Source organism: Rhinolophus sinicus, linkage group LG01 (genome assembly GCF_036562045.2).
Source record: "Rhinolophus sinicus isolate RSC01 linkage group LG01, ASM3656204v1, whole genome shotgun sequence".
Classification (NCBI taxonomy): Eukaryota; Metazoa; Chordata; class Mammalia; order Chiroptera; family Rhinolophidae; genus Rhinolophus; species Rhinolophus sinicus.
The window spans coordinates 37,099,990-37,126,793 of NC_133751.1; the positions used below are offsets into that span (position 1 = coordinate 37,099,990).

The window sequence follows — 26,804 nt, forward strand, 5'->3', positions numbered from 1 at the left end:
AAAGGGACAAACAAAGCTCGACTCTTCTGAATTCTGTGCATTGCGACGTGGTGGACTATTTCAGTTCCTGATCTTGCGGTGGGGTGGAGAAAAGGGGATTTCTTGATATTTCGAAATATGACGGAGCAGATCGGCAGAGTTCTATATGCTAATTGCCTATCCTGGGAACACAGACTGGGAGGGTCACAGACCTGCAGGACCACCCTGAGGGTCAGAGCCGGAAGCGCTTACGTCGTAGCTTTCCTCGTCACATCTTATGTTCCCCTCCAAAACGAAAAACAAAAAACCCTCAGTATACACTGTAGAAACATGTAATTTCTACCTTTTGGAACTGAGAGAGCAGTCTGGTAGGGAGGGAGGCTGAGAAGTAGGGACAAAAATGTTTTCTCCCGGTTTCGCCGGAACTTTGGCCAGCCCTCCGGCCTGGCCCGAAGGCGGATGGAGGTCAGTCGGGGGAAGGCGTCTGGGCGGAGGCTGCCCAGGCAAGGCGGGGGCCGCCAGGGTGGGGCGAAGCGCAGGCAGCTGGCTGGGCGGTCCGCAGGCGGGAGGCCCTGCGGGGGCGGAGGGGTGCAGCCCGGCTCGCAGGGCCCACAAGGGGGGTGCCGCAGGGCGGCCGCTACCCGGCTGCCTCCGGGGCGGGGCGGCCCAGCTGCGGCCCTGCGGGGGGAGGGTCGCCCGTGCCTGACCTCGGGCGGCGGCGCTCGGCCCGGCGGGCCCTGCCTCCGCCCAGCCGGCTGCTGGGGTCGTGCACAGTGCACGGCGCGGCTGTCCTGCCCCCTCTCTCCCTGTCGCTCGGCGGCCGAGCGGCCAGGGCGCCCCCGGGTCTGGCCCGTCACCACAGAGCAGCGGGTAGGGCGGGGGCGGGGCGGTGGCGGCCCCAGACAGCCGGCTGGGCGACTCGAGGAAGGAAGGAGAGAGGGCGACGGTGGGGGTGGGGCGGGGAGGGAACATCCTGTCTGCGCCGGGTGCACCGCAGACAGCGCCGCGCGCCAGCCGCCCAGACGGCGCGCGGGGCCAGGAGCGCCGGGCGCGCGCCTGGGGGGAGGGGCGCGCGCGCAAGACGACGGGGCGGGGGGAGCCCTGAGGAGCCACAATAGGCCAGACGGCGCGCGCGTTCCCGAGGAACTGGAAGCCGCGAGGCGACGGCGACGGTGGCAGGCCCGCGCGCGCGGTGCCGCCGCTGGCTCCGTTCCCCTCCCCTCCTCCTCCTCCTCCCCGCCGCCCTCGCTCTCCCCCGGGCGGCCGGAGACGGCGGCGGCGTCTGCGGGAAGCTGTGTGTCTCCGCAGTGACGTGGGCGGGCCGAGGGCTCGGTGACGTCAGAGGGCTGTGTGTAGCGATGTGTGTGGGGTTCGGAGCGGCGCCGGCACAGCCGAGGGAGCAGGCGAGCGGCGGCGGCGGCGGCGGGCACAGGTGCGGCCCTGGCTTGCTGTGGGGACGCGGCGGGAGGCAGGGGGCGCGCGGCCCGCGGGGAGCCCGACGGCAGCGGCAGGGGTAGTGGGGGGTTAACAAAGCTCGTCGAGCTTCCCCGGGCGTGGAGGCCAGAGTCAGGGGTCCGGATGCCGCGGGTCCCGGATGCCGCGGGTCCCGGGTGGGGTCGGGGCCAAGGGGGGCGCGGGGGCGGGTGTCCTACGGCGGATCCTGCCTCGCTGACTCCGGTCGGTGGGCGTGGGCCGGAGAAGGGCTCTGCACTTGACCCGAGCCGTCAGGACCCCGGAGACTGGGACACCCGTCAACACCGCCCTCCCCCCCCGCCACCCCGCAACCAGTCTGCGCTCCGCGGGGATGCCCCGGACTAGACCGGGTTGGTCGGCGCCCGGCGGCGTGGGGATTCCGGCTCGGCGCCCCACCCGCTCGCTGACCCTTCTCCCTCTGGCCCCGGACGGGCGGAGGTGTAGCCTTAGGGGTCCTGGGGTGACACCCGAGAACTTCCCTGGCAGAGGGTGCACAGGGGATTTCCACAGTCCTCCCCGCGGCCTCCGCAGTGGGGCCGGGTAGGATGGCACTTGGGGTTGTCCTGAGACCGCGAGTGGGGGTTGGGGGACTCCACTTCCACCACTTCCCACTGCGCCCTTGCACACCCCAAGGCGTCCCAGGTCCCTGTCTTCCACTCCTCCTCCTCCCCCTCGGGTTTGAAACGGGTGGGTGGCTTTGCGTGGGCGGAGGATTTCAGGGTTTGGGGGACTCCCCCATTCTAGGTCATGCCTCCTGCCTTCTTCCTTGGTTCGCGTTGGCTGAGGTGTTTCTGTGGTGGGCGAAAGTCAGTACGTTGACTAGTGGCCTTGGTCCTTAACCCTTTGGGTTTGTTTTAAGATAAATTGCTGGGAGTTTGGGAGGCACAATTTTCTATTTATTGGATTTCTTTTGGATTTTCTCTCAGGAAAGAAGTAGAAGAAGAATCTTTTTCTTTCCTCCATTTTCATTCTTTGTGAGGTCTCTGTCTGCCTTGTGCTTTTTGTCCCGGATTAGTCTTCAAGGATGGAGATGCCCAGGCGTGGAGGCTATAACTTTTGGCTTCCATGAAGCAAATTCACTAACCTTTTAAAGGAAAGTTAATTTTTATCTCCAGTCCTTCCAGAAAAATAGCACCCTGACTAGATGAATCAATGCATTTAAGCTTGTAACTTAATTACATATGGTAGATATGTTAATTCGTATCTGATTTTTTGGGAGGAGGAAATTTTTTTTTTTTTTTTAAGTTAAGAGATGAAGTAATGCCTTGTTTTAGTTAAAATGGCATAACTGAGAAGCCTCTGGTACTGAGTTTTGGCTGAGATGATATGTTTAAGGTTCTTCCGCTTCTGAGTTGGAGTACTCCTCTTCCTTTTGAGGGTATTGCTCCCTTTACCTGTTCTCCGAATTGCTTTCCTATTTAAATGAAAGTTCTCATTAACTGGTGTTAGATTTAAAGAAATCACTCAAGTGTCACCTTTGGAAAAGTGAACTCAGTTTAAGATTAAGAAACTGGTTTCAAACTGACCCTTTGGCCTCTGGAGCAAATTCAAATGTAACTCTCCCCCATCCCCCTTCTCTTTCAGAGTAATTAAAAGAAGAATGAACGTAATCCCTGAAGATAACTGGGCAATTTTTCTTTAATTATAGAAATTCAAGTGGAGTCAGAGGCTCTTCTTACTGGTGTGACAATTTATGCAAGCCTTCAGTTTGTCAACACAGAATAACAGATCATCATTTTTAAAGAAGATATTTTTTTCCTTTTTTGGTGTCCTTGGTGCCAGAAGTTAAATTTGGGTGCATCATTTTGACTTGTTTTTGTGTCTAGGTTTGGATGACACAAGTAATTGCATAAACTTTTCACTTGTTTTGCTTAAAACCAAACCAAACCATTGCATTGAACCTGGAAATCTTGAATTGAGAGAATTGGTAACTTTGAATACATATCTGGAGAATTAAAAGAAACAAAGGCTTCCTCAGAGGTGTGCCTCTTTAAATTTATATTTGGAGACAAGAAATTTTATAGCACCTGGAGTGACATTATACTAGCGTATAAGAACCAAAACAAAGTTGCAAAGTCTATTGAGTAATTTAGGGAGATCTCTCTCTGGAATTTTAAATTTTCTCTGAGAGTAAGTTATACATATTGGTATACATTTCTTTGTTCAAATAAGCAGCTAACAATGCAAATCTCACATTTACTTATTTAACATAATAGTTTTTAGCAATGGAAAACCTACAGACAAAATTTTCCTTGGTTCAGGGCTCAAATAAAAAAATGAATGGGATGGAAGATGATGGCAGCCCTCCAGTGAAAAAAATGATGACAGACAGACATGCAAATGGAAAAATGATAAACAAGATGCCAACAGTAAAGAAGGAACACTTGGAGGACTATGAAGCACCAATGGAAACTGATGGAGAGCATGTCAAGCGAAGCTGTACCTCTGTGCCTGAGCCTTTACACTTAAATCCCAGTTTGAAACACACTCTGGCACAATTCCATTTAAGTAGTCAGAGCTCGCTGGGTGGACCAGCAGCATTTTCTGCTCGCTATTCCCAAGAAAGCATGTCGCCTACTGTATTTCTGCCTCTTCCATCTCCTCAAGTTCTTCCTGGTCCACTGCTCATCCCTTCTGATAGCTCCACAGAACTCACCCAGACGGTGTTGGAAGGGGAGTCCATTTCTTGTTTTCAGGTTGGAGGAGAAAAGAGACTCTGTTTGCCCCAAGTCTTAAATTCTGTTCTCCGAGAATTTTCACTCCAGCAAATAAATACAGTGTGTGACGAATTGTACATATATTGTTCCAGGTGTACGTCAGACCAGCTTCATATTTTAAAAGTCCTGGGAATACTTCCATTCAATGCCCCATCCTGTGGGCTGATTACATTAACTGATGCACAAAGACTGTGTAATGCTTTATTGCGGCCCCGCACTTTTCCTCAAAATGGTAGCATACTTCCTGCTAAAAACTCTTTGGCTCAATTAAAGGAAACTGGCAGTGCCTTCGAAGTGGAACATGAATGCTTGGGCAAATGTCAGGGTCTTTTTGCACCCCAGTTTTATGTCCAGCCTGATGCTCCCTGTATTCAGTGTCTGGAGTGCTGTGGAATGTTTGCACCCCAGACATTTGTGATGCATTCTCACAGGTCACCTGACAAAAGGACTTGCCACTGGGGCTTTGAATCAGCCAAATGGCATTGCTATCTTCACGTGAACCAAAAATACTTAGGGACACCTGAAGAAAAGAAACTGAAGATAGTTTTAGAAGAAATGAAGGAGAAATTTAGCATGAGAAATGGAAAGAGATCTCAATCCAAGGCAAGTTTTTTTGTTTTTGTTTTTTTAATAGCAATTTGGAATAACAGTAATGGTTTACTTTGAGATCAAAAGTGTTTATTTAGAATTTAACTTGTGGGTTGATAAACTTACTGTTCAAGCAACCACCAAAAATACTGATCTATATAATAAGTATCACACATTATGGGCTACAAAGTACTTCCTGTGTGTGTTCTTTGAGTTTCTAAACAACCTAGTGAGAGAAGTAGGATCATTCCCATTTTACAGATAAAGAACAAGGCTCAGAGATCAAGTGGCCTTCCCAAGATTATCTAGCCAAGGAGTGGAGGATTGGGGACTTCTTTTTCAAGTCATATTCTCTTTCATACACCTTGCTTTTTAATGACTAAATCTGTTGTTTTCCTAGGATTTAAGATAATTTACACTTGGGTGTTACCTCCATTTGCAAATGGTTTAATAGCTAGTCAAAACAGCATTTTTCAAAGGTACATCTAGGATTTCTGACATTGTTTATATATACTTGGGTATTCAGGCTTGATGAGTATTGGAGAAAAATGGACAAGAAAGATTTATTTGAAGAATTTGTGATTCTAGGAACCAAGATTTTTTTTTTTTGAAGGAAGGAATAATTAAAAAAATATGACAGCTAGAATAAAAGATTGTTTTAGACTAAATAAATGTTAACAAAAACCTATTAGCAAAGAGATCTTAAACTTATTTTTCCCACTGGATTATTTGGTACGCTAAACTAATATCTTCATTCTAAGAGTTTGCCTGGATAACAGACAAGATTTGGGTTATTAAATATTCAGTTTGTTCGTCTGGTTTTTAAATACATTTTTCTACTTGATTAAAATCAGTATAGTAGCTAACACTAAGGGTTTGAAATGTGGCAAGCATTGTTCTTGAGCTCTTGTACTTTTTTGATTTGTACAACAAAAGATTGACCATGTTTCATTTTAAGAATCTAATTTTTCCAATATTAGTTTTTATTTCTTGAAATAGTCTCTGTGCTACTTCACAGAAGAAATGAATGAAATGTTAAATGAGGGAAGGTTATTTACAGCAACATTAGAATGTGGGCTAGAATAGAATCAAAGATTTGGTATCCTGTGCTTTATTATGGTACCTTAAAGTTTTGAGGGAAATTTAGTTTCCCTCAAAATGCAGTGTAGTTTTAAGACTGTGATTTGCTTCTGAAGCCCCAGGAAGATAGTGTTAAACTCTAATTCAGGGTACTTTGCTACTTGCTGCTTCCAAAGGGTCAGCACGCTGTTGAAATTCCTTGCCTGTGGCTACTAGATAAGTTCATATTGTTCAGGTGCAGTTATAACAGATTTTGAAGCAGGGTTGACTTCAATCCAGTTCTCACCTTGCTGGACTTGCTTACAGCTGGACTGTTCCCATGCTGAAGCTTGTGCTTAGAGATTATCTATATTCTGAAAATGTTGAACGCCCCTTTTGATATTTATGATGTCTTCCCTCAAGCTATTTATGGGCTCTACCTTTACATGGCCATAAGTGGCACCACTATTTGCCAGATACTGCTCCAACCTTTGTTGCTCTGACATAAACATTTTTAGGATAAACTACTTTGTCTAATGTTCTTGCTCTGTTTATGAAAAGAAATACCTGAGAACCATGATAAAGGTTTAAAAAAATGATGATGGATTTACTTAACTGAAACTGAAGGTGCTAGTGTTTGGATAAAATTGAAACCATCCTTCATCTGGATATAGTCCTTCATTGTCTCAAAATTTATTCATTTGAATTTTTTTATTTGGGGAAGATGTGAGATTTTTTTTCCATCTTTGTGCTGTTATTTTTTGCAGTATTTGCTATAGTGTTTCGGTATTGTTTTTTAGTATTGTTTCCAATTTTATATGAATTTTAAGCTATTTAAGGGAACTTAAGAAAATGTCCAGCTAACAAACCTTTAGTAAAGGAGATTTTTTTGGGGTTCACATGTAATAAATACTTGAGTGGTGGTTTTGTTATGCTTGCCACTTGACATTTTAAAAATTCACTCCTCAAAACTTTGTGAGGTAGTTTTTTTTTGAAGGTCTGTTGAATAAGGTTTCTCAGATGAGAAACCAGTCTCAGATGGGTCACATGCTTCTGGTTGTATAACTGGTAGGTGGTAGAATCAGGAGTTGAAATCAGGTCTTCTGACTTGAAGTCTAGTAATTTTAACTACTTTTCCCTAAAGCAAATTTAGTAGCAGAAACTGAAATTTTGAGAATCATTAACTTTTTAAAATCAGTTTCGCTTCACATAATGGTTCTTAAACTCTGTTAACTTGTAATAGACTAAGGTATTTAACTGGGAATGGGGCAAGGAGATAGCTCTTGACTGGGGAACATTTTTCATTATCTTCTGTGAGTCAGTGAGTTGGTTGCCAAACAAACCAAATAGACCCAGAGGAAGCTCATGTTAAAAAGTAGACAGTCTTTTTTATTTTTTTTTAAATTAAAATATACTAAATATTAACTTCATATAAAAGACTCATTGTTTAGTGTGAATACTAATGTAATTTTATGTGTTTATGTAGTCAAATATTGTTTTTGGATTAGGAAAAAACCCCTGAAACTCAACAGGCAATTGAAATGTAGAAACTGTCAATTATTTCTGAGGATGGTAATTATATTAGTAATGATCACCAAACTATTGGCATAGCTAATAGCTATATTTAATTTGCAAAGTTAGCTGTAGATGGAAGAAGTAAGAGTTACAAGGTCAGTGCTCTAATACTGACTGTATTCTTTGTAGAAATTAAAGGTATATTTTGAACTTTCTTAGGTCACCACAAGAAAAATACTTGAGTTTAGGTGTGCCTAGTTTGCTTTGCAAAATGGTGTTATTAAACTGTTTATTTCTTCATATCACTTGAGCTTTTTGTGCTTTTTACTAGAAAAATGGTTATTTTACAGTGTACAAATATATACAAGAATATCATATTTCTGAGTCTTCTCCAAATCCTCAATAGGTATTATTTATTTGATCTAATTCTGATTTTGTTGAATCTTACATTTCTATGGTAAAAAGGTCATTAAGCAAATTGCTCATTTGTAAATAAAGTTTGAAGGGTGGTATTTACCTAAGATTATTTTCAAGCACATTGGAAAAGCCCATTTGTAGTCAATTGATTAAGATGATTCTTTACTGTTACAGCATGTGGCTGACAGTCTTCACCAAGTTAAAGATGATATATGTCCTTAAAAGTATATATGTTTTAAAATTAAAATTTATATTCTAACATTTAGACTTCACTACTCTTAAATAAGAAAAATAATGTAGTGTTTTTTTTTAAATTCTGCTTAGGGGAAAAAAAACTGTATAATGATCTATGATGCAAATAAGCTGGTGCCAAAAAACTGTATACACATTTTACGAAAGGAAGACACTGCACTAAAATTGTAAAACTCAATATATACAGATAACAAAAGATGAATACAAGTCATGTGTATACATTTTTTTGGCTCCCCTCCCCGAAGATAACCTAAAGATACTGACTAAAAATTTATCCTCTAAAGCTTATTAAATATTTCACCATTTTTAGTTTTGTATTTTCCTTTACGTTCATAATTTCTGTAGAAGTCATTGGAATAATAATAGTTACAAAAAATTTCTCCCCTCTTTTAAGTTATTATACTTTTGTTTAGGAAGTAAATACGCTTCCTTGTTTAGGAAGTAAGGAAATACACTAGAGAGAATGGGCAACTACAAAGAGGAGTATTGGGACAAAATGTGTTCCAGTAACAATTGTGGAGGATTTTATGATAATTTGTTACCTCAGTGGTATAGTTTGCATTTTGTTATTAGTATCAATTTTGATCAAGTGGGGATAAGTCAGAATCAAGTGAAGTATTTGTGCTTATGTAAAGGGTTGGTACGAATATTTTTGTGTAACTTTCTAAAATTAATAACTGGCTTCACGAGTTCAGAGATAATCTTTTTCCTATTTTCCCACAACATAGTTTACTGTACCTGGCACGTTACAGGCAATCTGAAATCTTTTTTTTTGTTTTCACTGAATAAATTTTTGGAAAAGAACACTTTTATTAGACTATTTGGAATTTTTTGAAAAGTGATGGTTTAATCTTCAATAAACACATAATTTGCATATAAACTGTAGAGTAAGATAACTGATCAAATGAGAGAATGAATGTGAAGTATTTTGGAAGAGTCTTGAAATGCAGGATGTTACTTTGAACTATTGAAGTAATTCCTAATACGTATTTAGGGATTTTTTTCCTTTCTGCAAACATCTTGACTTACCTAGAATTATGTGAAGATATTTCGAAGACAAATAAGATAACTAAGTATTGGGTTCAAATTTCTCTTTTTTAGTTGTTTGTACACAGTAATTACCCTAGTTGGATATTTGTTTACTTACTGAAATGAAATGTGCAAGAAGAAAGTGCAAAACAGGTTGTAAGAATTATGTTATAGGACGAATACTTCAGTGAAATCTTTAGAATGGCTTTGGCAATAGTGCCCCCTTATGGTTTGGGAAATACAGAGTCTGTATTTATATTCATTTTACCGTTAAAACATGGCAAAACATTTAAGTTTGTGATAAAAAAACTTAGAAATTTATTCTTTTGTTCTGAAAATAAGAAACTTCAAGGAAAAAAAGAAAAAGGATAGTCCTGAATCAATATATAGTGTTCTCATAGCTATGCATATATGATAATTTATGCCTTTGGGAGAACAAGGAAGTAATCAAGGATTGGGTTCATTTGAAGAATTCTGGGGGTGGAAAGTGATTGTGGAGCTGGAACTCAATTTGTTCAAGTAAAGAGGTAGAATTAGTATATTAGGTTGGTGCAAAAGTAATTGTGGTTTTAAAGGTTAAAAAATAATTGCAAAAACCACAATTACTTTTGCACCAACCTAATAAAATAATTTAAGGATTTTATTAGAAGACAAAACCAAAAGAATATACAATTAAACCATAAACCTTTTTAAAAGTATTTTTTCCCCCATAAGTAAGGTATCACAGCACCATGGTAGGCGGAGGAATGAATAGGAAAGATACACAATTAATTTAAAAGTCATTTGGATTTCTAGACGTATAAGCAGGTCACAAAAATACAGAGGATGCCAAAAAAATGTATACACATTTTAAGAAAGGCAAAAACTATTAAAATCGTAATACTCAATATATACTGATAACAAAAAATGAATACGAGTCATGTGCACACATCCTTTTGGTGCCCTTTTCCGTACAAAGGCTTGATGGAGGTGCCCTACGGCAGGAATTCTCCTAGATTCTGAATCTGGAATGTGGTTGATGCTTAAGAAAGGTTTGGATAACTGAATGAAAATTCTTAATAGTTCTATAAATTTACCAGTGATTTTTGAGGAGGAAGATAGGATTAGTTATAAAGTAAAGATTTTTTTAATTTGTGATATTGAATTTATTTTGAGATTTCAAATAGCATTAAAAGTGCATATTTTGTTTATCTTATGGGAACAAGGTAAGAGGCTTACGAAGGACCATTTTGGTAAATAATACTAGGGCTTTTATTCCATGTTAAAAAAGTTTGGTGTGGGCGGCCAGATGGCTCGGTTGGTTAGAGCACGAGCTCTGAACAACAGGGTTGCCCGTTCGATTCCCACATGGGCCAGTGAGATGTGCCCTCCACAACTAGATTGAAGGCAATGACTTGGCGCTGATGGGCCCTAGAGAAACACACTGTTCCCCGGTATTCCCCAATTAAAAAAAAAAAAGTTTGGTGTGATTATGAAAGCAATATAGATCCATTGTAGTAAATACTAAGAAGAAAAAAACTTCCTCCTCATTTCACAATGGAGTGATGATTAACTATGGGAATTTATTCCTTTGCCTATGTAATGCTTTGTAAATCTGTGCAAAAGCATCTATAGAATGCGCAAGTGTTACTGATACAGGACTAGTTGTTGAAATAGTATTTTTGGACCAATTTTAAGACAGTGCACTTAGAGCAATGTTTTTCAAATTGCAGTGTAACCCATGTAGCCTTTCTCATCTGGGGTTCCATGAGAGGAGAATGAAGCCCTACACAGAATGATTTGAGTGATGGTTTGTCATTTCTCCCCAGGATGGTGTCTAATACCATTTTAAATGCTTTTGGAGGAGAGAGGTTAATTCATTGTATATAATGGATGCCTGGGGCATTTGGGCTTTAATTCTCTTGAGAACCCCAGTTGAGAAAGGGCCCCGAGGGTCATGAAATCAATTTAGTGGGTCACCAGCATTAAAAACAAAAACAAACAAAAAACCATGAAATAGAGTAAAAAAAGAGTACATTGCATATAGTACATTAATCTACATTTTGCTATTCAATTTAACAATAGTCAAAGGCCAAAATAAGCCAAGATCATACTTTTTTAAAAGCATCTATGCTGAAATGGGATAGAAAAAGCAAAACCATAGATTTATACAGATTGAAACTTGGCGACAAATATTTTAGTGAAATATGTATATGACATGGAGAGTTCCAGGTAATTGCAATGTTCAATGGATTGGACACCACAGAATTCCAATATAAAATTTTTATTTTTTAAAGTTCCAGGAGTTAACAAGATTTTATCATCAGTTTGTTCCTTTTCCTTCAAATTGTAAAAGGAGTAATATCATACTACTGACTTCACATGGCTTTGTGTCCATGAAGGATTTTAGATAACAGTTGCACATTATAAGAACGTAGACTTTGCTTTTCCTGTGAGCATTTTAAGCACTTTAAATGTAAAATTGGCTTTGTGCGGTAGGTGGTATGATCTTTCAGTGTGGGGGAACAGCAGACATTGCTGTAGCTCCTGAAGATCTGTCTTTGATGAGTTAGTGGAGCTGCTTAGATCAGATTGTTCCAGTTTTGTATTAGGTTGATAAATTCTAATAATTACAATGAAATGAGGCTCAAGACTAAGCCTTAAAATCCCTTAAGTAGCTGTTTGCTACCTTGTAACACTATTCCTGTTTCAGTTGTTCAAACACACTCATTCATAACATGTTGGAAGTACTGAGGAAACCTGATCCTATACTGAGAGATTCAATTTCTTTCAGTAAGAGTTGTTGGCAGCTGTCTGGTAGGGTGTCTTGTGTTCTTCTGAAATCATTTATTGACCACTTGAATGTCTTACTACTAGACTCAGTAAAAAGATTCTGACAGGTATATTTACTTTATACATAGTTGTTGATTAACTATTTAGTCATGTGTTTAGTAAGGTTGCTAGTGATTTATGTGATAATGTATATTTAATATGCATTACATTTAATTTCTTGTTTCATAACACCATTAGGATACACTTAAATTTAGCAACTGATTATTCCTTCTTATGTGTACTGTCTCATGGACACCAAAATGTATAATCTTTTATATTTTTAAAATAAATTTTTTAACATTTAAAAAAGTTTTCTTATTTTGGGGGGATTTTGGATATCTCACCAATATTTTGAAGCATCGTCTTGATTTCTTTAGTTCATCAATGTTTGTCTTTCCAACTTAATTAAAGGCCATAAATATTAATCTGTTACTGTAACTAAAAACGAGTGCCACCTAAAAGCAAAGTTTATTACTGAAATTAGTCTAGGAATTTAAAGTTTTTTTTTTAATGCAAGTGGAATGTTTGTGTATGAACAGTGCTGAGTGGGTGAGATTGCTTTTGTATATCTAGAAAGTGGTGACAAAAATGCTTATTGGTTTTTTTATAAATGAAATCAAGTTCTCTAAATTATTTAATTGTTACACTAGTAAGTATTGTACTACCAAAATACAACGGTTCTTTATTAGGAAATCTGATTATCAAGAGGTCATGTATACATAACACAGATGAAATTTACAGACATTTTCATAAAACAATCCCTAATTTTTACTTATTTAAAATTACCTCTTCCATACATTTTGGGATTGTTTAAATTTTTCTTTCATAGACATTGTTGTTTTATGACTTAGAGAAAGAACCTTAAGAATGAAATAATGTCTGAAATTTTTCTTACGTGTTTCAGTTGAGGATGTCATCTGTTCATTTTGTGTTAGATAATGGTGGGGAAGTTGGGTGATAAAAGCATTTAAAAATGTTAAAGGCTCTAACTTAAGCTACTAAGTGATCTACTGCTCTGCTTTGCCAAGTCATGGGATGTATTTTAATGTTTAAATACACAAAGGGAATAAGTTATGCTCATATTGAAAGGTAAGATAAAAGGTAATAGATGTTCTCATCTCTTGGTATCTTAATTTTTATTCCTGATCAATTAAATGGCACTACTGTCCCATTTAATTATATTGTTCTTTTGAAGACCTAACTTGTATGTTGACACAAATGCTGAATAGATGAAGGCATGCCTGTGAATGTTCTGTTGTATAATGTGTTCTTTTCTTAATTATTATTACTTTTTTAGCAGTTTTTTTTTTTTTAATTGGGGAATCTTGGGGAACAGTGTGTTTCCCCAGGGCCCATCAGCTCCAAGTCGTTGTCCTTCAATCTAGTTGTGGAGGGCTCAGCTCAGCTCCAAGTCCAGTTGCTGTTTTCAATCTTTAGTTGCAGGGGGCACAGCCCACCATTCCATGCGGGAATTGAACTGGCAACCTTGTTGTTAAGAGCTTGCGCTCTAACCAACTGAGCCATCTGGCTGCCCCTCCGGCATCTGGTTGTCTTCAATCTAGTTGTGGAGTGTGCAGCTCACCGACCCATGTGGGAATTGAACCAGCAGCCCTGTTGTTCAGAGCTTGTGTTCCACCCAACTGAACCATCCAGCCACCACTTAATTGTTTTTAACACGCAGTTAGGATAATTTGTTATAAATGTGTTTACGGCTTACCACAGCATATTAGGTAAAATTAACTCCCAACATTTTATTATTAACTCCTCTCCTTAGGCTGTCAGCTGTCACCTGGCAACTATCATTTAGTATTTTGGTTGCCAGCAGTGAGTTCCCTTTCTAATTTACTGGTAGAACTAAGATGTAGGCTAAGAAACTATGTAAAGAAGTGATTGATTTACTTTATTAATAAGTAGTTGATTTTGTCTCCGATTCTGAACTTTGGAATATTTGATCAGGATTGAGAGATTTAAAAAAAGATTCTACTCTTGTATAGAGTCTGGAGGCCCTCATTGAATACTCAACTCTTTTAAAAAAATTATTGGGGTGACAGTCGTTAGTAAAATTACACAGGTTTCAAGTGTACAATTCTAAAATATATCATCTATATATCACATTGTGTGCTCACCAGCGAGTCACTTCTCCTTCCATCACAATATATTTGACCCCCTTTACCCTCTGCTTCCATCTCCCTCCCCCTTGACCCTTTGGTAACCACTAAACTGTTGTGTCTGAGTTTTTGAATACTCAACTCTTAATTAAATACTTTCAAAATAATATTCTTTTCCCTGTCATCCCTGTGGTCTTGTTAGTCTTTCAAATTCCTTGCCCAGTAATTCTTAACAAAAATGTCGAACGCCTACCAATACAAGTTGGCATATTTTTGTTTATGGCTTTTACTTGGCCTTAAATTATCTATTGTAATTGGTCAAGTTGTGTAATATGTGCTCCAAAAGCTGTTTCCTTTCTATTTTCAGCCTGTCGAGTTGGGGCGGTGGGTTACTTGTCAGGCCGCTCCTGAGTGGCTTCAGTCCTCATTGGTTTCCTCCATCAGCCAGGATCGCCCTAATCAAACTATGGACAGTTTAGGAATTAGTTTTGCTTTAATCACAACCGCTTAGCATCTGGGGAGATGTTTCCGTTCCGTTTTACTTAGTTTCTTGGTTCTGTACTGGATTATTAGGACATCAGGCAAAATAGTTTTCCTAATTTCTTGGTATTTGGTGGCTGTCCCCTGAGTGGGGCATTTATGTGTTATCTAATAACGTCATTCTCCATCCACCTTACTTAGTTGCAGAAGGGAGTGGAGCCTCTCGGAATCAGGGTCAGAAGAATATCAGTTCTCCTTTTTGTCTCATCCTTTCTTTATCTCAGTCCCAATTCCATTCTCACTCACTCCACTGGGTTTGTCTGTTAACCTCCTCTTTGTTGCTCTCCTGAACCATGCCCCCTTTCAGTTCATTTTCCCCTCCTCCATTATTGAGTATTGCCCTCTTTTAAGGTACCCTTTCCCAAAAGAGCGGGTAATTACTGTAATATGAAGTATGTATGTGTAGGGGGAGGGGTAACAAAGTATAAAGCAGACCAAAGTAAGGGAGTAGTGACAGGTTATTCTTTTTTTTCTCAGTTTCTGAACCTCAGTTTTCTATTTGTACAATAGATATAATGCTATCTACATAATAAGTATTTGTTAGAATTTAAGCAGGTTGTATAAAGTTCTTATCAGGTAGATGCTCATTAAGGGGCTGGTTACTTTCTCCTTTCCTTTATTGACAGGTACAGCTTATGAGGAAATATGGTTTACTGATAAATGTTAGCAAAGTGGTTTCACATTTTGTTTGGCAAAGTATATCAGTGTTATCTAATACTCTAACGTACTGTATGGATGGGGTCTATTCTAGCTGATCATAGCAGAATGAAGAAGCAGAACTCAATCAATGCTGTACATTTGCAGAGTGCTATTATTTAAAATGGATTTTAAAAACAGATTCCATAAGTATCGAATTGGATGAAATCATTCCTGGTAATCCATGTTAACACGAATACTGAAACTGTTCTTGTGATGGGGATAGTTCATGTAATAGTCTCTGAGTTTCAAGTGACTACACATGGTTCTTTAAGGAAAGACTGCCTTATTAGATGATGCATTTTAAATTAATGTAACTCTTTGTCAGGGTTTTCCAGAGATATGCTATGGCCCTGTCAAGTGGACGCATTAAAATTTTAACCATCATCACATCTTCTCTCAATAAACCTTTTCCTTCTGCATTTTTCTACAGATAGATACACCATCAGGAATGGAATTGCCATCATGGTATCCTGTTATAAAGCAGGAAAGTGACCATGTCTCTCAGACACATTCATTTTTACACCCCAGGTGAGTGGATATTAACTTGTTCGTTTGTTCATTTGTTCATTCATTCATTCATTCAACCAACGTCTATATGTCAGGTACTATACTAGACCTTGGAACTTCATTATTTAGCTTTAGGCTTTCTTATTAATCAATGAAATTAATTGTTAATTGTGTTGAATATTTAAGGTAACTTTTTCTGTGTTTCTATGTTTTTTTCCTAGAAACCAGCCATTTCTTTTTTGCCTCGAAGTAAAAACGAAAAATTTTTTTTCATTTCTTTACTTCCTTTCAAGAGGTAAACCAACTCTTCAGGAGTTTGGTGTGCAACTTTGATATTTTAGAAAGAAGTCTTTTTGAAATTTAGAAGCTTTCATAGTAACCACACTCCTCAAAGTCGTTTTCATGTTTTCTTTTTTTTAAATTTTATTGGGAAAGGGCAACAGGACTTTATTGGGGAACAATGTACTTCCAGGAATTTTTTCCAAGTCAAGTTGTTGACCTTTCAATCTTAGTTGTGGAGGGTGCCATTCAGCTTCAAGATGTTGTCCTTTCAGACTTAGTTGAGGAGGGCACAGCTCAGTTCAAGGTCCAGTTGCTGTTGCTAGTTGCAGGGGGCGCAGCCCACCATCCCTTGTGGGAATCGAACCGGCAACCTTGTGGTTGAGAGCCCACTGGCCCATGTGGGAATTGAACCGGCAGCCTTCGGAGTTAGGAGCACGGAGCTCCAACAGCCTAAGCCACCGGGCTGGCCCCTTATTTTCTATAAAGATGCATCTTGGATTATAAACTTCTTACTTATTCAGTCCTAAATTTTTATCTGTTACTGTAAATATGTATTCCCCCCAAGCATGGTGATGAGGAATCTTAGTCTTACTTACATTTGCACAGTTCCTACATTCCTATTGGATTTGAAGTAAGTGTTTGGGCAATATTAAACCTGTCAGTTTTCTTAGCAGACTATTGCTGAGTTTTCATCTTCAGAATTTATGTGATTTGTAAAGAGGAACAAAATAGATGTATCCTGTACAAAGAAAATGAGATGTAAGAAGAGAGTATTTAGGATTTAGTGGATAAAGTGTTATATCAGTTAAATGGTTGCATCTTTTGGCTGAAGGTTATGCAGATTATAGTTAATAATGGTACTTGAATATCTAGCTCACATCTATTCCATGAGTCTCTGAGATAATCTACTGAACAATTTTCTGTGAACTTGGAGCAAAATTGGTAGATATCCCTTTGATCTTAGTTTTGCACAATTTGTTATCGCTGTTTTATGAAATACGTAGGAAGTACTAAAATATTTTCAGAAGCTTGCTCTGTGAAGTTTGATACAAGGAGCACTGAGTGGTGGCTGGGCAGCGTCCCGAGTGCCTGTTCTCCTTGAGCTGTGTAAGCAGGAAGGGCCCTGGGTGCTCTCCCTGGGCCTGTGGTGACCCAGGCCAGAGCTATGCAGTGTGGCACAGAATTCGCCTCACCGCAACAGCAAGGATGGTGGTAGGCAGGACGAGTCCTCAAAGTAGCGTATAGTCTGTTTTCCTTCGGGCACAAACCTACCTACTTAAAGCTGTTAAACAGCTCTGTAAAGTGCTTCATGATTTTACTTCTCAGGTGGTTTTGAAGGAAGGAGAAGAGACTGTGATTTTCCCAGTGAGTATCTTTTTAGTGCTTAGAAATTACTGTTTGCAAAAATAACAAAAATCTCTCATAATTTTGCTCTAATTGCCTAAAGTACTGACTTTTTCAAGAACTTTTTTCTGTGACCCTTATTTTCTGAGTTGTTATGTTGTCTGTTTTGGTATAAAAATGATTTAACTGTAGGAATAGATGGAATACATTTTGCTTTTTACCTAAATGTAATGTGTGTCTTATTATGCCTTTCTTTGTTTTCAGCTACTACTTATACATGTGTGATAAAGTGGTTGCCCCAAATGTGTCCCTTACTTCTGCTGTATCCCAGTCTAAAGAGGTCACAAAGACAGAGACAAGTAGATCCATACCAAGACAGTCAGAGAAGCCTCATAGGAGTGGGAAACATCAGAAAACAGTATCTTATCCAGATGTCTCACTGGAGGAACAGGAGAAAATGGATTTAAAAACCAGTGGAGAATTATGTAGCCATTTAGGTAAGTATTCAGAAATTATCTTTTTAAAATAAAATATCTAATAAACACATTTATCCATAATTTTCAAAGAGGATTTCTGTTTAAGAGAACTTTTCAGATAATTGAAGCTTTTCTTCTAAAAAATTCCACATTTCAAAACTCTGAGTGACTGTAAGAACCTCAATTGCTGTACTCGCCTAGGATGGCTATAGAGGCTAATGCGATGGATGTATAGGCTATATGGCTTCATACTGCAAGTGATTTTTGTCTGATCATTTTTTCACCTTCCTGCCTTTTCTTTCCTGTCAGATTTCTTCAGAAGGTCCTTATTATTCTTTCTAGTTTGCTGTGAACTGAGAAACCATTTAACTAATAATGCTAAGAAGTATATGTAAGAGTGGTTAGTTACAGGACTCAAGGAAACTTAGTCATGGAATAAGGAAGGATTGAAAATTCATAGCTGTGGGAGCCAGACAGATGGCAAACATGCAGAATGCCGACTGGACATCTAAAAAAAAAAAAAGCTGCCTAGTTACAGTGCCTTTTATAATACTGTGGACCAAACAAGATATGTTCCCTTAAATGCTGCCTATATTACCCTTCACGTAGTAGCAGAACTCTGCTTAGAGCTGAGGCAAGTGTGACAACTATTTCAGCTTTCTGGGAAGAGTTGAAGAGTCTTCTAGTGATTGAACTGTTTTAATAAATAATTGAGATTCTTGAGTGGTTTTCTATACTTTAATTTTGAGAATTTTAAAACTCCGTTTTCTTTGGATTTAAATATGATAAATAATTACTAATGTACTATTTGCTTTATATTTATTTCCCAAACTAATTCTAGTGACCTTAAAAAAAATGTTATAATTCATTTACCTTAAAATTTGTACAATTCAGTGGTTTTTAGTAAATTCACAAAGTTGTACAATGATCACAAATACTTAATTTCAGAACATTTTCATCCCCCCCAAAAGAAACTCTGTATTCCATTAGAAGTTACTCTCTGTTCTCCCCTTTCCCCAACCTCTGTCAGCCACTAATCTATTTTCTGTCTTTATGGATTTGCCTTTCCTGGACATTTTGTATGAAAGGAATCATACAATATGTGGCCTTATGTCTGACTTCTTTCACTAAGCATATTTCTCGGTTCATGTTGTAGCATGTATTCGTACTTCTTTCCTTTTGATGGCTTAATAATGTTCTGCTGTGTGGATGAATATACACCACATTTTGTTCATTCATCAACTGATGGACATTTGGATTGTGTCCAGTTTTTGGCTGTTGTGAACACTTATACAAAAGTTTTAATGTGGACATATGTTTTCATTTCTCTTGGGTATATATTTAGGAGTAGAATTGTTGGTTCATGTGGTAACTCGGTGTTTAACATAGACTGCCAAACTGTTTTTTCAAAGCAGCTGCACCGTTTTCGTTCCCACCAGCAGCTTAGGAGGGTTCCAATTTCTGCATCTTTGCCAACACTTGTTATTGTCTCTCTTGATTATATCCATCCTACTGGTTGTGAAGTGGTATTTTATGGTTTTGATTTGCAGTTCTCCAGTGACTAATGATATTGAGTGTCTTTTCATGTTTTTATTGGACATTACAAATCTTCTGTGGAGAAATATCTATTTAGATCCTTTGCCTATTTTAAAATTGGGTTATTTGTCTCTTTACTATTGAATTGTAAGAGTTCTTTATATATTCTGGATACTAGATCTTTCCCTTATCATTTGTCATTTTGCCAGTTGTCTTTTCACTTTTCGTGTTAGTGTCCTTCGAAGCACAAAAGTTTTAAATTTGATGAAGTCCAATTTTGTTTTTTAAAGAGAGAATTTTTTTTTAAACTTTTATTTATTTTAAGTGTTTTTCCAGGACCCATCAGCTCTAAGTCAAGTAGTTGTTTCAATCTAGTTGTGGAGGGCACAGCTCATAGTGGCCCATGTGGGGATCGAACCGACAACCTTGTTGTTAAGAGCTCTGCACTCTAACAAACTGAGCTAACTGGCCACCCCCCAATTTGTTTTTTTCTTTAGTTGCTCACTTTACATGTCATATCTAAGAAGCCAAGATCACAAAGATTTGCATTTAAGAGTTTTAGCTCTTACATTTATGCCTTTTATGTATTTGGAGCTAATTTTTATATATTGTACCAGGTTCAACCTCATTCTTTGTATGTGGATATAGTTATCTCAACACTACTGAAAAGACTATTCTCTCCTGACTGAATTGTCTTGCTGCCTTTGTTGAAAACCTGTTGCCCATAAAAGTATGGGTTTATTTCTGGACTTAATCCTTATGGCAGGACTACACAGTCTTGATTTCTGTAACTTTGTAATAAGCTTTGAAATTGGGGATTGTGAGTCCCAAACTCTGTTACTCCTTTTCAGATTGTTTAGCTATTTTGGATTCCTTGTATTTCCATATGAATTTTAGAATCAGCCTGTCAATTTCTGCCACAAAACCAGCTGGGATTTTGGTAATTATTGTATGGGAAAAAGTAGATTAATTTGGTGAGTATCACCAGCTATCTTAGTCCCTTTAGGCTCCTATGAGTGGCTTATACTACAAACAGTTATTTTTCACAGTTCTGGAGGCTAGGAAGTCAAAGGTCAGGGCATCTGTAGATTTGGTGTTTGGCAAGGGCCTGCTTCCTGGTTCATAGCTAGCTATCCCTCACTGGGGCCTCGCATGGTAGGAAGGAGGAGAGCTCCCTGGAGTGTTTAAGTCTTCTAGTTCATGAACATGAGATGATGTCTTTCCATTTATTTAGGGCTTTAATTTCTTTCAGTGATATTTTGTAGTTTTAATTGTTTAAGTGTTATACTGCTTTTGTTAAATTTATTCCTAAGTATTTTATTCTTTTTTATTTCATTTGTAAATAGAATTGTTAATTTCATTTATGGACTGTTCGGGTGACTTTTTAACAGAGTGATATTCATACTTTGTTATTTCATTTATGCCTCTTACAGATCCATCAATTTCAATTAATTCTATAAGTAAAAAGAAACCCGAATCTGCCACTTGCAATTTAGTCAGAGACACAAACAAGGTGGGAATTGACCATGATGCTGCAGCGTCATCTCCACTTCTTGCCAAAGATGTCGTTTGTGAGGATGATAAGGGAAATATCATGGAAGAAGTAATGAGAACTTATGTAAAACAACAGGAAAAATTGAACTCAATTTTGCAGAAGAAGCAGCAACTTCAGATGGTAAAATTATTATCTAAGTCATAGCCCATTATGAAAAGATACTTTTGCACATTCTTAAGAAAAGTCAAAATGAGATATTGCAAATGTATTTAAGATTTCAGTTTTACACTCAGAAGCTGTTTTAATATACTTTTAAATTTTTAGAGAAAATAGTTTTTCCAGATAATTACTTCTACATAGAACTGATATGACCGTGGACTTTTAGATGTTGTATGTCCTATTTTTTCCTGAATTGAAATTTTTATCATGATGGAAATAAAGTGAAAATTGTGTTGTGATTCTGTATATTGTAGGAAGTTGAAATGCTGAGTAGTTCAAAAGCTATGAAGGAACTCACTGAAGAACAGCTGAATTTACAGAAAGAGCTCGAATCTTTGCAGAATGAACATGCTCAAAGAATGGAAGAATTTTATATTGAACAGAAAGACTTAGAGAAAAAATTAGAGCAGGTAATGAAGCAAAAATGTACCTGTGACTCAAATTTAGAAAAAGACAAAGAGGCTGAATATGCGACACAGGTAAGAACTACTCAGTTTATATATAATGTCCTTTCAGCCAAGATGGTTTTTTGACTTTGATTGCTTTATTACTTTAAACTTTTAGTGGGTTTCTGTAGTTTAGTTGCCCAGGTTGCTAATCTGTAGCTATCTGAATATCAAGTGTTATATTATTTTAATGTAGTATATTGGCTTTCAAACCAACAAATTAACAAACATGAACTGTTTTCCACTATGTTCAAAAACACTGGAGCAAAACTGAATAGGAAGTAGGTTACAACTTGGGGACGGTGAACAAATAACACTTAAATTAACATGAGCAGGCTGGGATGACGGAGCGGTATGTATGCTAAAGCAGAGGGCATAACGAAAGTGTTCCAGGGGGTCCGTTCTCTTGACGCTTTGTGTTTTCCTCAATTCGTCATCATGTCAAAAACAGTTTAATAGTATTAGATATTCAAGAGATTGTAGTGTGCATGAAATAGTTCATTTTGTAAAGATTAATTGGAAGGTAGATCTTTGCCAATTGATTAAATGGAAACACAAAACTGACTGAAAACTGACACAGTCTTTTAAATCACACAGTTGGCAGAACTCAGGCAGAGATTGGACCATGCTGAGGCTGATAGGCAAGAACTCCAAGATGAACTCAGACAAGAACGAGAGGCAAGACAGAAGTTAGAGATGATGATAAAAGAGCTAAAACTGCAAATTTTGAAATCAAAGACTGCTAAAGAATAGAAACCTTTAAAGAGATTCATCTGTGTTATCCCCAACAGAGTTTATTTTTGTTTGTTTCTTTGCTTTGCTAATTGAATTCTGAACAGCTTACCTGCATGAATATAACTAGGTGTTCTATCCATTTGTAGATCAGAAAAAGTGAAGAGATTATATATTAGTACATAAATTCTTACGTTTTCCGAATGAATGAATATGTATGTTTCTTTGTACTTTTTTCCAACCAGCTTAGTAACCAGTACTCTATGGTTTGAACTATTAGATAATCTGCTTATATTTCTAATGCAAGTTTAATAGTTGTATACTTTTTAAAAGCTGCTTTGTGTGATGGGAAGTAGTTGTGGTCAATTTTGTTATCCATATTTCAGACTCAATTTTAGATACAATGATGACATCATATTTCAGATCTATAGAGCTACTCAAGAGGTTGCATCTCCATTTTTTTTATTAACACAATCTCCTTTCTAAGTTGTTATACTATGCTTACTGTATACAAAATTTGCTTTTATTTTGTTCATATTCTGGAATGAATTTCCATCAGTTCTCTTTTTAATGTCTCCTAAAAATCATTTTGTCAGGAGAGGAATTTCATTGATGAGGTTATAGCACACCCCATGGGCATAGTGGGGAAGAATAATATGCTTTATTATAATCCTGCTGCTAAACACGAGAAGCAGTTGTAATTTGGTTTTTGGTTGAAATGTGGTTATATTTAGGTTTTTTTTTTTTTTTTTTTAATGCAGCAACTTCAGGAGAGGGAATAAAATGTAAAATTTCTGAACTTTTGTTTATGTTGTTAATAGTGGTGTGAAATGTTAATGTTCTTGAGAAAAACTGATATCGTTAATATACATCAGTTTCTATACAATCCATAATCTTCCTGTACAGTTTTTAATATGTAGTTATGGGTCTTATTGAAATTTATATAATGGATTTGTTTTCCTTTGTGGATTTGTTTTTCTTCAAATTGTAAAATATTAAATGTCTTGAAGGTTATGTTGGGCTTCTGTATGTTTATATATTAAGTCTTACCAAGATTAGCTCGAATGGACCATTTTAATTACTACTTAATATCAAAATCAGGAATTTACAGTGAACTGATTAGTGTGTGAAAGGTTAATAGGGAAGTTTAATTATCTGCTACTAAAAGATTTTTAGATATTTTTTAGAAGACAGGAATTCTATAGTTTGGGAGAGGGGCAAGATTTTCTGCACTTTTTATTTTTTTCTGCACAGAAAAGTCTGTCATTCTTTAATGGCAAATTTCATATTAGTTATTGCTTGGCTTAAAAGATGCAAGGTAAAATTCTTAGTATGCATTTCTTTAAAGAACGTTTCCTGAGCTACTATTAATACATTCTTATCCCATGAATTTAATGTTTCTTGTGTTCTCACATAAGGTACTAAATGAAATTACTTAAGAGCTAAATTTATTTTTAAAATAAATCATCTAGGATTAAGGTTATATACTGTTCCCAGCATAGACGATAGCTACTCTAATGGTATAGAACTTCAACAATCGGTAGGTTATCATTTAACCAGTTATTTTAATATTTTGCTTAATGGTACTAATGTATCCTAAATGAATTTGTGTACTTCCCAAAGTATAATTTCTTCACTAGAGTGTGATCTAAATGTGTCTTTTGTTTTCCATTTAAACTTTACTGTATTAATCCTGCAATTAAATTTGTTGATTTTTGGAGTCTCCTCAAGGAGGAACAAATGTTAAAATGACATATCCTCTAATAACTTTTATTTAGGTCTGGAGAAAGTAAAATCACAGGTGTTTTATGATATAGTTTCATTTTAGTTGTGAATTAGTTGTGTCACAGCCAAACTTTTTTTGGGAGACAAACTCAAGCCCCTATAATTTCATTTATTTTTCTAATTCATTAAAAATCTTTCTGTTTATGTTACGTTATAAATGATAAGCTTACTTACGTTTCAGCCCAAAACTTCTAAAATAAACTGCTTAGTCTTTGAAATATGTTACTTAAAAATTCTAAGCAGTGCTTAAACACCTTTAAATGATCATATCCTCTTAATTTAGAATTGAGTGAAGAAATATTTTTTTTCTAGTTCCTCACATAATGAAAACTTGTCACATGAAATTATATAGTCTTCATTTTCCAGAAGATAAATCAATGTGCCATAGGTTTCTGTCTAACTTCCTTGAAAATAGTTTTTTAGTCAATTGTAAATATTATACTATTCTAGTTAAAAGTAATTTTAAGTTAAATTGCACCACATAGCTTGAAAATATAGGGATTTTGTAATACTTTAAAAGTGGCCTCTGTTAAAATATCTTACCATATAAACTTATTCTTCTATTCTTTGCATGCTCATTTTGTGTGTTGATTACTAGCTTAAAGTTTGTTTCGGTGTTGTTTTGCGTGCCAATTCCTTAGGCAAGCAGATTTTGTAATATTATTTTTAGGAAAAATATAAAAATATTTACTTTAAAAAGCTGCATTAGAGGAACGGCTTATCAAAAGTGTTAGAACATCCTTAGAAGGAAGAAAAGATAGAATATTAGCTTCCTGGGTGATGGGTGATCTTTAATTTGGGTGATGATAGTTTCTGCACCCTAAACTTTATGAGAAAAAGGTACCAAATCTATAAAGGTAGTAAATGTAAAATCTGCTGTCATTGAGGAAGCTTGAAACCACCCTAATTTCACAAATGGAACTTGTAAACACTATGAAAGGATTTGACCAACATAAGTTTGGCTTGCGCTTTAGTTTTGTAAAGCATATTCTTTTGCTTGAATTTCTATGTCCATGAGAATTATGCTTCTTGAACTAATTTTATAGCATATTTAATATATTACCAGGTGAGCTATAAAATCATTTGTACATATTGAATTAAAAATCAGTTACTAAAGTAGTTGAAATAGACAGAGTACAATGATATTTGCAGGTTATCCATATATTTTAGAAGTCGTGACAGAACAACTAATTCATTTACACATCTGTGGCTTCTGTTTGAAGGAAAATAAAATGATAAGGAAACTTGAGTAATATGAAACATGCTCAAGGTATTTCCCTAAAATTAATTGTGAAGCTGGTGCTAAAGGGTTTTGATCAGCTTCTAAAATTGTCTTCTCAATGAAAGACTTACGTTTTGATTGTTTAGGGCGGATTCCTCATTTTTATTTGTTTTATGCATTTAATCCACACAATGGGACATTAAAAATTAGTGAAAAGTTGTGCTCATACTGTACATCTATTTCTGTGCTTGGAACTACTTGTTAATAGTTTTTATTGAAGCTGTCAGCAATAAGGGATACATTACTGCTGTATTATACATTGTGGGACTGAATAATTTAAACAGCTTAATTTTTTCTAGTATAGAATACTTAAACATTTCCATTATTGGAAAAATTCACATAGGTATTCTTTCTTGCATCTTGTTTAAAAGGACAGTCTTTTTTTTTTTTGTAAAATATTTTCATTTTAAATGGCTTTAAACTACATAATGCAATTTTGGGGCCTGTTTTTTTTAGTAATAGAATTAAATGTCTTATATAGTGCTACTGTTTTTGAATTAGAAAATTATCACATGTAAAAACAAATTTAAAAATGAAGCCCAGATAACAAAATAGTATATTAAATTAGTTGAATGTAAAAGAAATTTATAAGATTTTTTTTCTTCAATATAGATACCTCATCTGAAAATAAAGCACAGTGTACTTAAAGTAGTTCTAGTAAAAAGTCCTACTAAAAGAAATGCTAAATCAAGGACACCTTTTCGGGAACTGTAGTTTGGGAGAAATAAAATATACTTGCTTTCAAGCATTCTGTTAGAGGTATTTGTTTATCCTAATAATTTTAAGCCAACACAGTAGTCTTAAATTATTTCTGAGTTTTGAATCTGTGAAGGCAGTAAATGAAATACCTGTTCTGTAACTGTTGAAACAAATTGTTGACTACCTTGACCATAATTCAATTTTTAACATTTTGCCAATGATGTACAGTTTTATGGTTAAAATTGCTGTGGTTGGTTGCATTACATGATACACAAAAACTGTCCTCTACCTCACGTGAAATAAATATTTTATATGGTTTTACTATGAAACAAGACTCATCTATCTGGTTACTTAGTTTACAAATTTTGAATTATATTTATTGAAACATGACATACTGTGCTCTTAGCTTATACCTCAATTGTATTTTGTGCTGTTTTCCATTTTCATGCCTTGTAAATAAATTGTATAGATTGTGGATTAAATTCCAAATAAAAACTTTTAATGCCAATAAAATTGATTCAAGCCATCTTAGTATCCTGTGTGAGCTCAACTTGTGCCTTGATATTGACATTTTCTCCTTTTGTTATTTTAAAGTCTGTTATTCATTACATACTAAGTGATTGAGTTGAGGAACCTTTTTTCTTATAAAATGTGAAATTTTATGCAATATTTCAGGTGATGAACATACTGGTGTTTAGTAATTATTCTCTTTCATGACATTTGGACTCTTGCTTTAACAAGTTATCCTGTACCCCCAACTCTGGTATTATCTATTACTGTATAACATTATTCCAAAATTTAGCAGTTTAAAATA

General features: G+C 37.1%; 1 protein-coding gene across 2 annotated transcripts; it reads left to right on the forward strand.

Moving 5' to 3' along the window:
- Positions 1 to 266: 266 nt before the first annotated feature.
- Positions 267 to 26,516, forward strand: SKIL (SKI like proto-oncogene). Of its 2 annotated transcripts, none has more exons than XM_074327832.1 (7): positions 267 to 444; positions 3,037 to 4,776; positions 15,622 to 15,715; positions 17,585 to 17,817; positions 20,766 to 21,007; positions 21,301 to 21,525; positions 22,090 to 26,516. In XM_074327832.1, the coding sequence occupies exons 2-7, from the start codon at positions 3,678 to 3,680 to the stop codon at positions 22,243 to 22,245; spliced, it is 2,049 nt and encodes a 682-aa protein (XP_074183933.1). In that variant the 5' UTR covers positions 267 to 444; positions 3,037 to 3,677; the 3' UTR covers positions 22,246 to 26,516. The 2 variants fall into 2 exon arrangements, with proteins under 2 accessions (XP_074183933.1, XP_074183930.1); XM_074327829.1 differs by lacking the exon at positions 267 to 444 and adding an exon at positions 1,094 to 1,411.
- The last annotated feature ends 288 nt before the right edge of the window (positions 26,517 to 26,804 follow it).

Coding starts and splice junctions, on each gene's coding strand:
- SKIL (XM_074327832.1), top strand. CDS start 3,678: ATGGAAAACCTACAGACAAAATTTTCCTTGGTTCAGGGCTCAAATAAA. Junction 17,818..20,765: donor AGAATTATGTAGCCATTTAG/GTAAGTATTCAG, acceptor TGCCTCTTACAG/ATCCATCAATTTCAATTAAT. Junction 21,526..22,089: donor AGGCTGAATATGCGACACAG/GTAAGAACTACT, acceptor TAAATCACACAG/TTGGCAGAACTCAGGCAGAG.